Source organism: Catharus ustulatus, chromosome 3 (genome assembly GCF_009819885.2).
Source record: "Catharus ustulatus isolate bCatUst1 chromosome 3, bCatUst1.pri.v2, whole genome shotgun sequence".
Lineage (NCBI taxonomy): Eukaryota > Metazoa > Chordata > Aves > Passeriformes > Turdidae > Catharus > Catharus ustulatus.
In genome coordinates, this window is record NC_046223.1 from 21,647,955 (window position 1) to 21,665,615 (window position 17,661).

At 36.4% G+C, this 17,661-nt stretch overlaps 1 protein-coding gene across 1 annotated transcript in view; it reads left to right on the forward strand.

Annotated features, from left to right (window-relative positions):
* Positions 1-17,661, forward strand: part of GPATCH2 (G-patch domain containing 2) — a 123,941-nt gene that overhangs the window by 101,983 nt on the left and 4,297 nt on the right. The window contains exon 9 of the mRNA XM_033055022.1: positions 6,334-6,416. Coding sequence (XP_032910913.1) covers positions 6,334-6,416 — 83 coding nt within the window. The remainder of the gene's footprint in view (positions 1-6,333; positions 6,417-17,661) is intronic.

The following is a 17,661-nucleotide window of genomic DNA, read 5'->3' on the forward strand; positions in this document are numbered from 1 at the left end:
CACCAAGATATTGGTTTGGATTTGCCTTTGTGTAATTCATACACTTTTGATCAATTCCAACTCATGCCCAATTATATTACACTAAATTAACATAATTCAACAGATGTTGATATTTAAATGTTTTCTGGCATTCACATCTTGGACAGCTGTCTTAGAGCTTGGGGAAAAGGCAAACATTTAGAGTTAAATGCTGAACATATGCTTAAATTACTAATTAGAACCAAGAAAAAACAATGCATTATCCTTTCTGAGGGCAACAGGCCTCTACTACAGAACTATTTTTCTAGGGTCTCTTTTCACAAATAAAGTGCCTAGGTGACTTAAGTATGGCTGTCAAATCATACATAGTGATGCAGGTTTTTATTTTCCATCATGTGCGTTAAATTACGCCAGCGTGGAGTTGCACGTGTCGATTTGTGGTGTTCAGATAAATTTTGGACAACTACTGTGTCTGAATGACAAAGGTGCTGCTGAAGATAACAGCAAGGAGTGTGTTAGGATATAGCATTTATTAAGTGATGAGAAAATCTCATGGGCCAGGGAAAGATTGTATTCTAGTCATAATAGGATTGCACCAAGACCTTCAGTAATACAGGTATGTCACCCTTATGCTTTGAAGTTATGTTGTGAATAGATTGGCATTGTATGAAGGGAGTTCGATAGAGTTGCATGGGTTTATCAGATCTCTTTAAGATGTAAGAAAAGGGAAATAAAGTGCATGGCTCTTCTGGTTAATGTAATGGTTTTCACACTTGCAGAAGTAGGTGAAGCAATCTCTTATATAGATGATGTCATTCTTTAGACAAGTTTGAAGAAAAGCTTTACTGTTTGTAAAGGATGAGGAATCAAGCATGGAACTGATTTCACCTGAATGTTTTCTGAGGGAAGTGGCAAGAAAGCAAAAGAGTAAAGGAAGGCAGGTGGACAAGGAATCCTCCCTCTCTAGCTGTCCATGGCACACATGCATTACTGCACATGCCACCCTTCTCTGAGAGTTCAAGTAGACACCAGGGGCTGCATCCTTGTTTTGACAAGCTGTGTACCACAAAGGAAAGAGGATATAAATTTCCTTAGCCATTTGTTTTTCATACGTTTTTCCTCACAAACAAGCATGCCTTGCATATTTCAGTGTAATATTATGAAGTCATCATGCATCTTTTCAGTGGTTATATTGATACACATGCCAGAGGCAAAGATTAAGTATTCATTATACCTAGATAATACAGAATAGTCTTCCCAAATTTACAGCCTCAGTTGCTTAGTATGTGTATTGGAGTGATACATTTTAATCTCTACTTCTGGAGACTCGATCAGATGGAAATGTAGAAGTTTATGTTTGTCTTAGTTTAATTAGCTATTAGTGTTATGAGATGTTTAGAAAGACATATGTAATAGGGTTTTAATGGTGTTTACCTCTAAACTTATCATAAACTGTTCCTATGTTGACTGCTATGCTCTTGAAACCTTTGTCTGTCACTTGTGGTAATTTAGGTATGATCAGTAAGAGTTAAAGTTTCTCCAGATTCCCTTATTTAAGCAGCACTAATGGATGTGTTCCACTGGCCACCAGATACAGCAGTGTCTGCATTTTAAACCATGTAAAAACAAGATAGCCTGTACTACATATCCATTATATGTAAGGAGAACCATTTGCGTGATATTTTTGTGTAAAAGGCGCTTTGAATAATGGGAGGTTTGCTCAGAGTATTCTTTGATTTTTATAAAGTTGAGTTGTTCCACACATTCCATTTTTTAAATCATTTTATTAGCTTGTTTCTCTGGTTTCCATAATTGAGTTCTGTTTTCTCCATCCTTAACTGCTGCTGTGAACATTGCTTTGCACTCTCCCTGCTCCGTTTCAGTTTGTAAGAAATTGTCTGGTAATTTCAAGCTTAAAGTGAGTTAAGTCGTCCCTACTGCATTCTCTCTACAATCATAGCCATATGAATATCTATTTTTTATCCATGTGTTAAGACTGAGAACTGACAGTTTCAGTTAGATTTCCCCTTCAAAATAATTCTCTGAAGTCCCTTCTGAAATACAAACCAGTTAACTTTTTTCTTTTTCTGGTGGCTTGTAAAAGAAGTTTAAAACTTTCATCAAGCCTCTCCATTAGCTGAAGCATTCTGTGGTGATAAACTTGCAGAGTTCTACAGCCATCTGCAGGAATGCACTGATACTGTGGCAGAACGGGGTGTCACTGTTTACTGTGTGTTTCTTCCTCAGGTGAGAGATGTTAATAGCATTATTATGAATACACGTATTGATCATTACCAATCCATCTAATTATGGAATAGAGATCAGTCTTCTTGAAAACATTATTGCATCATAATAATGTGCTGGATCAGATTTTCCAAGTTAGTGTACAGAAATTTGTTAAATACTGTTAAACAAAAAATGCTCCTCCACACCTGCCTTTATTAATAAATAGTGTTTTGGTTTTTTTACACCTGGGATGATAGTGAATACAGAACAGCTAATAAACCAGAGAACTAGAACGCATATTCAGGAGTGTCTGCTGTCCTACAGCCCTTGTGAAAACTATCAGTGAAAGAGTGAAGAACCCCGTTGGGTCCTCAGTTGCTCGGTAGGTTTATTGCATTTAAAGCAGCTTAGCTGTAGGTTCCCCCACAGACACAGATGCTTATTTGGAGCATGCAACCACATGGTCCATGGACTGCAGAGGTCAGGGTAGATAAAAATCTGACATGACCTGTTACAAATATCTTGGAGGGGTGAATGTGTGTAACTGCTGAAAAGGCATTCGTCAAAAATATTTTCCTGTGGAGCTATGAAAATTATGGAAAAAAAGATTGTGTTGTGTAGGCACGGATATAAATGTTTGGGGAGCTTAAAGAGACAATTCCAGACATGTTACCGTGGTTAGGGCGATTACCTTAATTATCTTGAGAAAAAGAAATTATAAAGAGATTGCCACTATTTAAGGAGGAAATAGCAAAATTTCCATCAGAAAGAATGTTTCGCAAAAATGCATAGATGCTTGTGAATTGCTTTTCATGTCATTGTTTCTATAAAAATGTTTGCTGTATCAAATCTGTGGGGCTTATTTATAGGATTTAATAACTAAACTTTGTGGAGTTTATTTATTATTTCAATAGCATTTTTCTGTTATTTTCGTTGCTACTGCCTTCTCAGTCTGTCTTCATTTTTGAGACTCCTATTTACCATGTAGAAAGGAGAATCTGAACAGTGTGTGCAGGATGAAAAATGAATAAAAATTGACAGCAGCTTTTCCAGTGTTTTGTTTAATACATTGAGGCATGATACAACAACAACAACAAAAATTCTTGGCGTGCTAGTGTAAGTTCACACCAGCCGGGCTTTTGCAGCCCTCTTATTTCCCTGTGCCACAACTTTGCCGCTGCTGTGACACTTGCAGGCCTGCTCGGCCGTGGTGCAGCTGATGCCCTGTCCATGCTCATATTTTTCTTATTGACAGTGAGTGTTCTTGCCAAACGCCAGGGACCATAGTCACATCTGTTTGTCTCCCAAGCTTGTCTGAGGCTGCTTGGGAACACTTTTTATCCAGAGGGCAGCTTTAACTAGGCCTAATACTCTGAAAAGCCTCTATTTGTAAATGCATACAATGAGGCGACAAGTTCCTGTTGTCTTTCCTTAAAAATTATTCCATCTGACACTGCTTGTTCCAGTTCCTGTCACCAGCATGTCAAAAGCCAGGTTTTCAGGCAAGGTGGTCTTAACAAGTTTTATTTTTTCCCTAATAAAATGCCTAGCTTCCCTCCAGAGCACTATTTATAAATGATAGCTGGAAGCAAGCTAGGGGTAAGTAGAGAGAAGGCAGGCAAATAGCTTTCTTCCTTTCTGTAATCCACGCTGTTCTGATTTAATGCTAAGAAACATAATGCTGAACCTAGCCTGATTGAGGGTCAGAGTTCTCCCTACTTTATAATACCCCCATTACAGGCATTTCAGAATGTACTGTGCAACTTCAGAACTCTGCTTTTTTTTGTCTTAACCTGCCAGTTCCAGAGCAGTAATGGTTCTTGTCTGAGCCTCTCTTGATAAATAAATAAATAAGTGAGAACTTTTTGTTTTGCTGTGATTTACACTGGCAGAGCATATAAAACATTAAGCCCTGGTGAAGGCAAATGCAGCTTCACAATCGCAAGTTGGCCGAACATTTGACGGTAGTGGCAATCAAACTGGGCTTGACAAAGCTTAATTGGTGCTCCAGCATATTGTTGTTTATTTGCAGTGTAGGGAATTTTTGACGACAACAAAGAAATACCCACTCTCACCTTGGCTGGTGATGGGGTTGTTGTGATCGGCAAAGGCAAATGATTCATTTATGCTGAAGGAACAAGGCTGCCTTTCAGACGTTCATTGATTTTAAATTAAAAAGTAACTGCTGTGTTCTACATGAAGGGTGACAACAATAACAAAGTAGTCCTTACTTAGTGTTATTTGTTGCAACTCCATTCCCTGTGCCTGGAGGAAAAGTGGGGAGACCCCAGTACCATAATCTTACAGATCAATAATCTAGATATCTCAATGTAGTGTAACAGATAATCAATTCTGCTAAAATAACTCAAACACTGCTCACTGTTACTGCTGCAGCAGTAACAGGTTCAATTGCCTGACTTTATTAATTTTTATCTTTCATCCTACTTGTACTCCTGGAGACTTACTTTCATTCAGAACACAAGAATTTCATTCACACTGTAGAACATAAAATTTATCACACTACTTATTCTGCATGTTTGATATCAGTGTTAAATACTGATCCATTGGTGACCAAACCTCTCAAATATCTTTTCTCTAATTACTGTTTTCCTATATTGTATTTAAATATTCATTTTCTTTATCACACAATCATTTATGAAAGGGTTGCACTTCTTGATTTCTTTCTAAATGCAGAACTGAAAATTATCATCCTGTTGCTTTACTAGTTCAATTATGTTGAGTTTCTGGATATTAAAATAGGACAAAATTTTATATTGGAATTGCAAGGAAAATGTTTTTTAAAGGGAAGAAAGTGTTGAAATAAGGTTTCACTGGGTGAAGCTAGAGTGCACTTGTCTGTGAAACAAGTTTCTTGGAATATTTTATTATTCAAATAGAACTGTGCTACTTGTTAATCTACTGTATCTTTTTAGAAGAAATATGCAGAGGATTGTACTTTGTCATCTTACTCATCAAGGCATTGTTGTCATTCTTTTACATTATTGAGCAGATCTGAGGTCTCTCAACAGTATATGACCATTTGTTATTCATTTAGAAGCAACCCAGCTTTAAAAAGTTTATAAATGCCATAAAGGTAAGTCATATCCACACTGAAACCAGATCCCATGAGTGACAGTGTTACTATGCTGTAGTGGATTGTCAGCTGCAATTTTCAGCTTGTAACTTCATCAAAATTCACTACACTTATGTGGTAAGAAACACATTTCTCAGTAACATTTATAGATACATATTAAAATTGTGCAGTTCAGAAATTACTGCATTTTTCCCCCCTTCTGTTCTGGTTCTTTCCAAAAAAAAGTCAACTACATGTATTCAATTCTGCAGGCATTGTATATTGCTTTAGGAAAAATAATAACTGTAATTCCTCTTTGAAATTCTATTCCAAAAGTCAACACCTGAAAATTCCAAATTTACCATTTTCTGTGGTACTGAATTCTAATAGCTGGGTTTAATGCAATAGCATTTGCTTGTTTGCCATCCTCTGCATCTCCATCAGTTTTCCAATCTCCAAGTCTCTCTCATAATTGTTCAAGAAGCCTGCCAGATATTGTGCTTCCGTGGTATTCTCACAACTTGCCAGTGAATTAGAAGAGGATAAATTGTTATACTACAAGTTTATTTCATGCACCTCTGAAGAGTTTACTGTTTCATGTTTTCTCATTCATTCTTCATCTTACCTTAAAAAAAATTGATAATATTTTCCATGTAATAAATGCTACTCTGACAGTCAAGCATTACCAACCAATTGATAACCTACAAACAGCATTGTGATCTCTTTAGATAATTAATCTTAGCTATTTTCCTGTCAGGAGCAACAGTGTTTTTGTTTTATGTTGAGCTAGAAAGATTGCCAGTTTTGAAAATTAAAAAGCATTCCCTTTATATTTATATTTATTCATTCCAGTAACAATTTATGATGCTGCATTTAGATACTGAGCGCTTGTCAACAAACATAATTATGTCTCGATATAAACAAGATTGGTGGCTTGACTGTGCAGCTTCATCTTGGTTGAGAATGTTTTGATACAGATTCAGATTATACAAGCTGTGTATTTATGTGGCAGTTTTCTTCCTTTGTTAATAGTTTTCTCCTATAATTACTTGCAGGCAAACCAGTGTACATCTAGGATCACTGTGCATGGGAGACATCAAGCGGAGAAGGAAAGCTGCTCCCCTGCCAGGACCCACAGGTAACCAATTTCCCTGGGACACAGCACAAACTACAAGATGTTAAATCTCTAAATACAAAGCAGTAGGTCAGTGACCTGGGAAAAACCTTGATAAATTCAGTAACTTCCCATATAACTTCAGATATGTTCTGTCCTTATTTATTAGTAAAGATTAAGAAATAAATAGATCCCCTTCATTCTCCTGCAATCATTGCCAATTTCCAGTCCTTTGTAGCACAGCGCTTCTTTAGACAATAAATCTTTTTTCATATACTGAGACAGCAAAGATTACTGCTTATGTCTTTTCAAACACTACAAGGAAAGAGACCTGAGGCGTCTTGTTTTCTGCATATAAATGCTCTAAATGTGCTGCACAGTAAAGTTAGGATGGGAATTCTTGGGTAAACAATCAAAAATGCGGTGATAAAGCAGTGAAACAACGTTAAAATTAGTGCTGTAGATAAAACAGGAAGCACTTGCAAGCACATTTCTGAAAGATTTTTACATGTGTGAGGTCACAACCATTGGATGCATTTTGCTGATGTCACAGCCGTGAAATGAGTTTTTCAGTACTTAGCAGTGATTTATAGGACTCTCGTCAGTTTGTTGTATTAATTATATGTTGCATACTGGAAGGATTACGTTGCATGTGAGCCTTTGTATGTATTTCTAGTACAGAAATCAGGATTGCATGTCCGAGTCATACATAAATTACTGCAGCAACATTTGCAACACACAGAATTTTCAAATATATTTCAAGTAGATGTCTTTAGAGAAACCTAATACTTGTATTCTAACTGAATTCCCCCTCCTGAAACTTCTTTGTTTCAAACCTCTGTGGCAGAAACAGACCAGGAATAATATTAAAAATGTTATAAAAGCACCTTAGTGGCAGCAGTGTGAAAATAAGAGAATCTATGGGTCAGCTCCTAAGACTCTGAACATATGTGAACTGAGAAAGAAAAATACTTAATGACTGAAGAGAGAATAATGTAATTATTTCTACAAGGTGATTTTCACTTCGCAACTTTCAAGTACTAGAGGATGTCATTTTGTACTGAGAAGTTATCAAGTATCATGAAATTAATTTTATTATTCACTTTACCTTGGGCGTTCAGCTTTCAGAATCTTATTTTGCAAGCTGACTCCTCGGCGGAGCTTTGCAAAGCCAATATTTTGATACTAACGCAAATATGTGGTCTTTCAATGTTATATGTCCATGAACTCACAGTTTTAGAAACTGTCTTGCCTCAGAGTTTACCTTTGTATGAAGAGCAACAGAGAATAATGGTGGATAAAGGCATTATATGAGGTACCTTTTAACTAATGTGCCTTCTTTTCTCTTCAAGTTCAAGGTAATCTTTTCAATTTTGTTTTGATCAGGAGGATTGAGAAATTTTTTTTTCTGATCTTATAAAAGTTGTTTTTCTACATTTCATTCTAGTGAGTTTTTAAGCAAATAGAACCTTTGGTAAGCATTGAATGAGTTTGTATCTACGTATAAGTAATGTGTAGCATTCTAGAGATTATTACAGTTTTCTCTATGGCTGACCTTACTACAATTAAATTATTGTTTATCCATCACAGGCCTTGTTTTTTTGTCAGTGTTCAATATGATTTTATGAAAATAATGTGGTTTTCTTTTAGAATGAATGTACATTTGGGAATTTGGATGAAAATAAGAGATCATTTATTTGATTATTCTTCTTTCAGTAGTTTTAGTTAGCTAAGATATGGGAATAGAAGGGCTTGATTTTATGTAGAAGAATTTGTGAACTTCTTTCTTGAATGAAAAAAAGGACAGAAGTTGTTTACATGAATAGAAGTTGGAAATGAAAAAATAATTCTCCTAATAATTGTTTGTATTTAATATCATAGTGTAACCTAAAAGGCTGTCTGTAAATGACTCATTTACTGCAAGTGTTTTCTCTATATGGACTGCAAATTTGCAAAGTTTCATCTGAGTCAATGTGTTGGTAAGAGTGTTTTGTAAATTCTCATATTCTCATCTGCATTCGGAAAAAAATACATTGGTAAATTAGCTCTTGTAAAAATCTGCACAGTGCTGAAAATGCCATTTATGCTTTTAGGTTCAGTAGTGCTGATGAGAATGAGTGGTGATCCTAATGAGGTATCAAAACCCGTTCCCTGGGCTTGAGCTTCACAAGGGTAGCCCCTGCTACTTTCAGACACCTTACAAAGCCACAGACTTCTGTAGCAAGCAGTGTGATTGGTTAAACATTTATTAATTGTGACAAGAACACACAATTTATTTCAGTACTCCAGCTTATTTACTGCTCTTTCACCTTTGTATTTTGTATTGAAAAAGTAAAATGAATATTGATAGAGTTAGATATTGATTTCTAAATTTATAGCCCCTTCTCAGCCCGCAGTCAAAGTCACATACCAGTAGGTCTGTTTATATTAGTAACAAAGGATGTAGCTTTACTTGTACAGCATTGAGAAACTATTGAAGCAAGAAAGTTTGTGCAGCACAGAGCATTTTATAGTTTCAGAAATGTCATTTGTAAAGGTGAAGAAAAGATGCGTTGAATAGCAGTGAAGAAAATGGGAGGTAATATAGGCACGGATGATTAGGAGCTGACAGTACTGATGCAGGAGTGTCATATTCTATCTTTTTTCCTAGGATAGTTTTTCTGGTTTGTGTCTGTTTCATATATCCCATGTGTGTGTTGTTCAACCTATATAGTTAAAAAATAAAAAAAAAATTCTGATACTAGTAAAAATTGATTACTTCCCACAATTGAAGTATGAGGTGTTGTACATTTTAAGTACTCCTTTGCATGACTTCTTCCATGGAGCCAGTATTATTCCAGTGATTCTGTTCACATGTGAGAACAGGTCATTCTCAATGACCTTCTGCCCCCTCTGACTATCTGAGTGGTAGAGCTATTGCATGTGAAACTCTGTCATATTTCACTGCAGCAATACAGTGCTCTCAAGTTTTCTAAAGGACCTCTCAGACAAACTAATCCATTGTCATGAAAATATCCCCACCAATACCAAAACAACAAAAAAATTTTGCTAGAGAAAGATCATTCTTTTCAAGGTAGTGTTACTACTTGAAACACATGCACCGGGAATATTTTCAAAAATCTCAGTCTTAGGTTATCTGGTTTAAGTCTCATATCGAACCAATAGATGCTACAGAATTTTAGATACCATGCACTGAATATGCATTTATCCCAATTCATTTCTAATTGACTTTTCTGTACAAGATTTTTGATTTTTATCATCTCCTGTTAAATGCCTGAGGTATTTTAGATTTTTTTTTACCTCTAAATCATAAATGTTGGGGAAAAAAATCATCAAATTCTGTTTCACATTTCATATTTGTCTGCCCTGTAAATAGTCATTTATTTCTAATTCAAAACAATCCTTTTACTCTGGTGTTGCATAGTGTGGTTTACAATTTGGAGCAAAAACAATTATAAGAAGAGAAAGCTATTTTGTATTTAAAATATAGAAAATGTTTCTATAAAATAGATAAATTACTATGCATGTAATGGGCACTTTAATACTTACCTTTTGCAAAAACAAATTTCAGATGTCATATTCTTTATCTCGTTGGCATGTTGCATGCACATGCTACACTTCAGGCTGGTCCTGATTGAAATGACCAAGTTAAAAGTCTCATTTTAAAGAATGTGTTTTAATGAAAAATATGACAGTTTCTTAATTACAGCAGAAATACTGAGCACTGCTATAATGCCATCATGACTCACTTTAACAAGGTAATCAAAACGGTACATGTTTTCATTCCTTTTTAAAAATTGCCAACAGAACAGCTAAGCAAACTATTTTGCTGATGCTTAATATGTCAGTGATTAAAAATCAGACCTGAATATCTGCAGACCCAAAATGATGATTTGAAAAAGACTGTGATTACAGTATGATAACAGAGGTGGCTGAGGCTAAGTTTGTGGTGAAGGTCAGCTTAGTGTAATAGTTTTAGAGGAAAGGTAAACTTTTGGGTACTTGGGTGAACTGACCATAAATTTTCAAAACTCTAGACAAACTATTATAACCCTATTTTCTTTTTGCCTTGATTCACTGCTTTTCTGTCTACCAAATGTACAACTCTATGGGCAGAAATCCCTTCTCACAGGGCAGTACAATATTGCAACATTTCTTACCCTTAGTCTGCAAAAGTCCTTCCTGGCATACACTTTATGCCTGCTTGGTTGTCCAGCCTGTGGACTCTCATTTTCCTTTGGCTGCCATCTGCAGCAAGTTAGATTTTAGGGACTTCTTTCTGTTGCTTTGTTTCTTCTACCTATTGTCTCACTAAACTTGTTAAAAGATTGCAGAGTGCCATCCAATATTGAAAACTCCTGTCCCTTCAGAGCAAAAAGCTTTCTGTGTTGAGCTTGGGTTGGCTGGTTCAGGCAAGGCATCTTACATAGCACCAGAGCTCAGAAAGTTCAGTAACAAACTTCAGAAGACGTGGAATTCAACCAGAACAAGCTCATCCTGGAAAATTGCTGATGGATTTCTTGTGATCTAGAGAGAAGACAATATTCTATGGGTTGTACACAGCCACTATAAAGCCAAGAAGAAACATTCAGATTGATAGAAAAGATGGGTACAGTCGTCTTTTAAGCGCTGTTGTCTTCTGAAATGTGGAAGCTTCAAAAATATTTCCCTGAATTACTCTGGGAGTCTTTCCTAAAACAGTTGTTTCTGGTTTGGGATCCATTCAAATTGTCTCTACTGGGAGCTGAACTTCATGGTCCTTATGGGTCCCTTCCAACTTGAGGTGTTCTATGATTCTATGGATTTTTTGGCTTCACTTTCAAGAACATAAACCAGCTTACCAGAGAATTTTAACCAGTCAGAGTACCCTTAATACAGTGGAAATCTGGGGGGGGGAAGCTAAACTAGGCATTATTTTCAAGTTTCAGAGGTATGTTTCATACACGTGAGGAGTAGCTTTGCGTGAAACAGAGATGTCATTAGGGAGACTCATCCTCAAGGGCAGTTATGTGCTCTGCAAGTTCTGCACATTCTCTGCCAGATATCATAATAAAGTGGTAAAGTGGTTCCCCACAGAGAGCAGCCACCTCCATTTCATGTGCAGTTTGTTAGAATCATCACCTTCCTCAGATGGGCAAATGGATGTCCTGTAGCTTTCCTAGAACTCAACCAATAAAAGAAGTACCTGATATTTCTGTCAGACAGTTTTACATTGGTAATTCCTAAGGATTTTTTGTTAAAACAGATGGTTTGGCAGTTAAAATGTGTGGGTTTTTTCCTTAGTCAACATAACTTCTTATCCCAGCTCTCCACAACAACCTCTCACTAGTTTTTCTTTCTCCTGAAGGAAAAGTGAGCACTGCTGCAAACAGTCCCTGGTAGAGATTATGCAAAAACCACTTTTCTTAAAGGTTTTTCAGCATATGATTCCCTTTTTGAATAAAGAAGGAGATCTGTGCATAAACCTAATAGCAAAACCTGAAGGTTTTGGTACTTCAGAGGAATAAAAATACCTGTTTACTATGTGAGAAAATAAAATTCATTGATCAGGTTTCCACTGCAGGCAAGATTTCTGTCTTTCTGTAAAAGCTTTGCAATTAGTGGAAAAGTTCCTGGTAAGATCTGTTGTACACACTCTGGATTTCACAAAGAATTTTTTTGCTTTGGATTTCTACTGAATTTCATTGTAAGGCTGCAAGTCTTTCTGTATAAGTGAGGGAATGCTTATCAGATGGGATTCATTTTTCTGCATTTTGGGGGGTTTAAACAGAACTTTGGAATGTCCCCCAGGGAGAATGCTTCTTCCAAAGTGCCATCCAGTGACAGTGTTTCTGTCATCAAAGACAAGGTGTAAAACAAAGAGCTTCTTTGGACTGAAGTGAAAATAGAATCTTGGGCGTTCAAGAGATTCCCCTTACAGAGGAATAAATGGCAATCTAAAAATACCAACTCTTCCAACCAACTTTGTAGCAGCAAAGAGTGAATGGTCATGAAGTTTCACTCCACACACAGTGTAATCCAATAAAGAATGGGAAGAGAAGAACACCTGCAAATCCAATTCCAAGTGGATAACCAGAAATTCAGCGTCACAGCCTTCATTGGTGTGTGAATTTATGTTTATATATTCAGGAGAGTTGAAAATATATTTAAATCTTCAAGATAGGGTGTGTTTACCCAGGCCACATTTATATACCCCTTGAGATGGGGTAGTAGGAATGAAACTATGGCAGTGCAGACATCAACAAAACTCTGTCATGGATATGGGATAAATACACATGCTTCTAACACCTGCTAAAGTCATAGCTATGTCCTCTGCTATTCTTATCTCTTTGTTAGCTGGAATAAAATTCAATGCAAGCAGACTCACCTGAATATAATAATTCTAAGGTTATTGTTTAGACAGTCTTAGATAGCTCAGTGTGAGGGATGTGTAAAAGTCTGGTGAAATAATACAGTTTCAAATGTTAGCTAAATAATTTTCAGAGTATTCTCATAGCTGAGTTGTTCTAGTTTTAGTTTGGTGTTTTGTGTTTTTTTTAGTAGATACACAGCCATATGTACTGAATTTTGAAAACCACTGCAGCTACTGAGTTTTAAAATCACCATACAGCTGTTGGCTGTACTTCTGATGCTGTGTCTGTACAATTACCCAAAACAATTTTAAAAACATAAACATCTAGGCAGTCTGATTCCCATTTTGGTAGTTAGAGAGAGCTGGGATAAAAAGCAATGTGTTATTCTGATTACTTTCCTTGTGTGTCAGGATCAATCCCTCCTGTGCTGAGCTCATCTGTCTGGTGAGGAGTCAGAAAAGAAAAAGAACAGATGAAATATTAAATGCTTTCAGAAAATGAAGGGAAAAGCACACCAGCTTTTAAAGAGAATCAGCATGTATCATTTCTGCTTCCATTGGCTGTTTATCCAACATCAATACAACACTTTAGGAGCCAAATTACTAAACAAGCTGCCAATTAGGCTTGCAGTCAGCTGGATAGATTAGTGGCTAAGAGAGGCAGATACAAGATTTTCATCTCTTGAGCCAATTACGCAAGTGAATTACCATCCACAATGCTCCTTGGAAGATTTGAGGTAGAAAGACTGACTCTGCTGTGATAGACATAAGTGAGATCCAGGGTAGGGGGTAAGGGTTAGCAGGCCATGTATTGCAAAAATTATCCAAGCAAAAAGAGATCCTTCTAGGAAAGGATTTAAAGGATTTAAGGCTGCTGGGAGCGATAGAAGAGGAAATAATAGTTGTGGTATGCTCAGCTAAGGCATTGCTGTTCTGCTCACAAGTCTTAATCATACAAAAGGAAGATGAAAGGGCAAGACTATATTTATGTACAGTGTCATTTTCTCAGAACTGTTTAAAACCCCGTTTTCTTAACATCAGAAATAGTTTGGTGGCCAGAGATGAAATTACTTCACTATGCCTTCATTTGTTTCTTACAACTTGAGGGGGTTTGAGAGAGGAAAAAAAGAAACACAACACAAAACCCACACATTTTCTTAACTAAGGGTTATCTGAGAGCTTGATCCTAGCTATATTCTTGTTTTATTCAGCCCAATATAAGCCAAACATGCTTGATGTTTGTCTTATCCAGCAATTGGAGCATACAAATAAATATTGTCACAATAGTGGTTTATGAGGTCACAGCTCCTTTATTATTCTATAATAAATGATAACTTCAATGGTGAGCTTTGAATTTGTAGAAGCATTTTGCAAATAAGATGGGTCTGTCGGATCAAAACTGTTCATAGGCTCATTTGTTTCCTGGTGACAATGTTTTACACTGGTGTAACATTGTTTCTTAAATATCAAGCAAATTTAAAAGCTGAACTTTTGCAAGCTACTGTATCCAAAAATGATTAAACAGATGTGGAGCCTGCAGCAGCATTAGACCTCTGATCTGATTTTAGCTTACAGATGGAATTAAATTAATTCATGGCAATCACTGTAAAATCAAGGGTATGGCACTGAATGCTAGTGTACTGTTTAACCAGGACATACCTGTCTCAACAGCTGTTAAGAAAAAATTACATACCTTTATTTTTCACTGAAACCTGCCTTTAATGCCATCATGAGTATCATACCAAAATTTAACAAATGTGATGAGTGTTTTGCTTTCCATTTACTGGTTTTGTCACTTATTACTCACAGATTTCATATTCCATGTATGTAAGGTCATAGGCATTAAAAAAGTAGACCTTGAAGTGTGTCTATTCATATACACAAAGATTTGAGGATTGGCCTTTTTTCTTTCAGCTGGCAGTATTGCAGAGAGAAGGAGCATAAGCTGAGGGTATTTCACAGTGCTGTCTTTTCAAACAAGTTACTATGCCTTAGTGTTAGCTCCTTCCTTGTATAATGGCAACCACTTCTATATGCAGACTACTCGTCTGGTAGGTCAGGAACCAATTGTTGGGGTTGCTAAAAACATTTTCAGTGTGTAGAAAAATGGGTGTACTGCACAGGAGATTCCTACAAATTATTAGTGTAGAACTCCTGGAAAACTCATACAGAAAAAAAAATTATTAGAAATTTTTAAATTATTTTGTTAGAAAAACAGATCTCCATTTTTGTTTGGTTGGGGGTTTTAGGGGTTTTTGGGGGGTTTTTTTGTGTAATCTGATTCTGCATGGTTATTTTTTGTGGGGCAGCGCAGTGGGTTGGTTTTGCTCTTGCTCCTGGGTGGGTCAAGACTGAACACGTCCCAGAGGTAGCACAGCCCTTTTCAAGGCCATGTGCTTGGACCATTTACTCTAACAGGCCCTACTGGCTAGTCCAAGAAGTGCCATAGGCATGAATTAAAAACTGAACTTGAAGATGAATATTGCAAGGACAATTACTGCTTTTAATTAGAAAATAAAAGCCCAAAGCACAGGAATGGGGGTCAGGGGAATAGCACACAGTGTAGCATGATTTTTAAGAGCTCTCTCCTGTCATGCAGTCTATCAGCAATGCAAATGTTGGGGTTTTTTTCCAACCTGCTGATTGCACATGAAATGGAGGAAGAGGGCAATACCACTATCCATATTCTTTGGATTCAAGTAAAATATGTTGCATTACAGATAAATTTTTCAAGTGATGGGTGAAAAATTGCAGGGATGTTAAAGGCAGACATAGACAGTATTAGTATAAAAGCTAACACTAGAATGGCCAGGGTATATTAAATATTTTTCACAATTCAAATAAAAGCAATCTGTATTCACCTCATTTATGAGAAGGAGTAATTAGTCAATTAATAATATAGGCAAGATGGGTGGGGTTTTGGTTTTGCTTTATTCTTGCTGCAATACAAAGCCTCCAAACACATTATCCTTTGAACTGTGTATTGTTTGATTGTCTGCCCAAAAGTGGATTGTGAAACCAAGTTTATAGTGGCTTCTTTTCTTTCTTTTTCTTTTTTCTCTTTTTTTTTTTTTTATCTGATGATGTACAAGAGTAAAACAGGGCTCTTGGGGAGAGCTTGTGTTTTAATAGGAGATATGAAAGTATGTTCAGTGGAGGAAAGAACAGTTACTGTATATACATTCTAGAAGTACTTATATGTCTTTAAAAATAAATTATTCCAATTATCCTGTCACGGGAAAACAACATTGAACTACTTCACAAGGTATCAAAAATAGAAGCACCAGTTTACTAAATAACATGTCAGGTTACAGAGTGTTCTTTCATATATTGTCTTTGTGAGGTTCCTCTGGCTGTCTCAAGAATTGAAATTCATATGGAAAGGTACATCTGTTACAGGAAGAGGTCTCTGGGTTTTTTCCCCTGAATAGACTAAAACAAAAAAGCTGTTTGTGTTGTCTCAGACTATGCCTTGCATACTGTTCCAGCAGCATTACTGTCTCTGCCTAGGCAGCATTATGAATGGTTTCATGTTTCCAGTTTTTAGGTGTCATAAAATACACTCTTGCGCTTGCTCTTTCCTGCTTGGCAGGTCTGCTGGATCTCTCTTCCCCTTGAAGTTTTCCCCTAATTGTTCCACAAACATTTACTGGAATGATTCTTCATTTCTTACCATCACTTCTAACAAAAAGTGAGCCAACACACTTACAGAGTTTTACCTGAGAGGCTTACCAGAACTTTTGTTGAGCAGTATCCTTTGTTCTTTTTTTTTTTTTTTTTTTTAACTAGAAAATAGAACTGGGAAGGTTGCAAAGCCTGTGTATGCCAGGCAGTGCCAGGGACTCGTTTGTATGAAAATTGCCTCTGCCTGTAGGGGCCTGAAAAGAAAGGAAGTCTTGGACATTGAATTTTGTGCTGGTCAGTTCAAGAGGAACCCTCTCGGGGACTGGAGGCTGCTGACTTAAAAGCCTTTATTTTAAGCCTAACATTAAGCACAGCTTCAAACCAGTATTAAAGGATGCCTTCCCTCAATGCACTCCTTTTTTTCTTTGACTCAGGAACTGAGACACTAGAAAGCAGTCTACCTTTTATGCAGCCAGTGTTTTACTGAATATTAACAGATCTACAGTGGATAATGCTGGAGTATTGTAAATTCATCATCACAATCATAATGAGATTTTTAATGTACACCTCTCATTTTGAACGTCTGTCTGTGTATGCAGTTTCCACTGTGGGACCTTGTTTTTTGTCATTGTGTAATAAATGCGGCTTTTTAGAAGCTTGTGTTCAACTTTTTTGTGTTCTTGTTTAGTAAGTTAATATTTAATAATAATAATAATGATTACCCTTGTCAATGGTAAATTCTTGGCTGAAGATATTATAGTCTTCAAAAACTCAAAATCACAGACTTCTCATAAAGTATTTTTCAAAAAGTAGCAGGCAGATTAAATAGGTAGAAAATTAAACAGATAGTTTGAAACTGAGCACATTGAGGTATTTTTTTTTTACTCTGTTGTTGGGGCAGGGAGATGTTGACTTGTGCTGGAAAAAAATCCAGCTGTCCACGTGTAACTGCTTGTGTTCAAAAACTTCAGCCCTTTTTAAAATTGTTTGTATGGTGGAAGTTGATCCGATTCTTGACATAAATATCATTTAGAAGGCTTGTCCATGCATTGTCTCCAAACTCTGGCTCAGAGAGTTTGATTGATTAAGGGGAAAAAACAGCTTTATTATTTTGACTTCACTATTTGAAGTTTTGGGGTTTTTTAAATGATGCATTTATGAGGAAAAAAAATCCCTTTCTTATAGAAAAAATAATCTGTTATACTAGCAAATATATGATAACACTAGCAGTGTTTGGTGCTCTTTTCTGTATTATGCATGCAGCTTTTCTCAAAGATCTCAATGCTAAAGGAG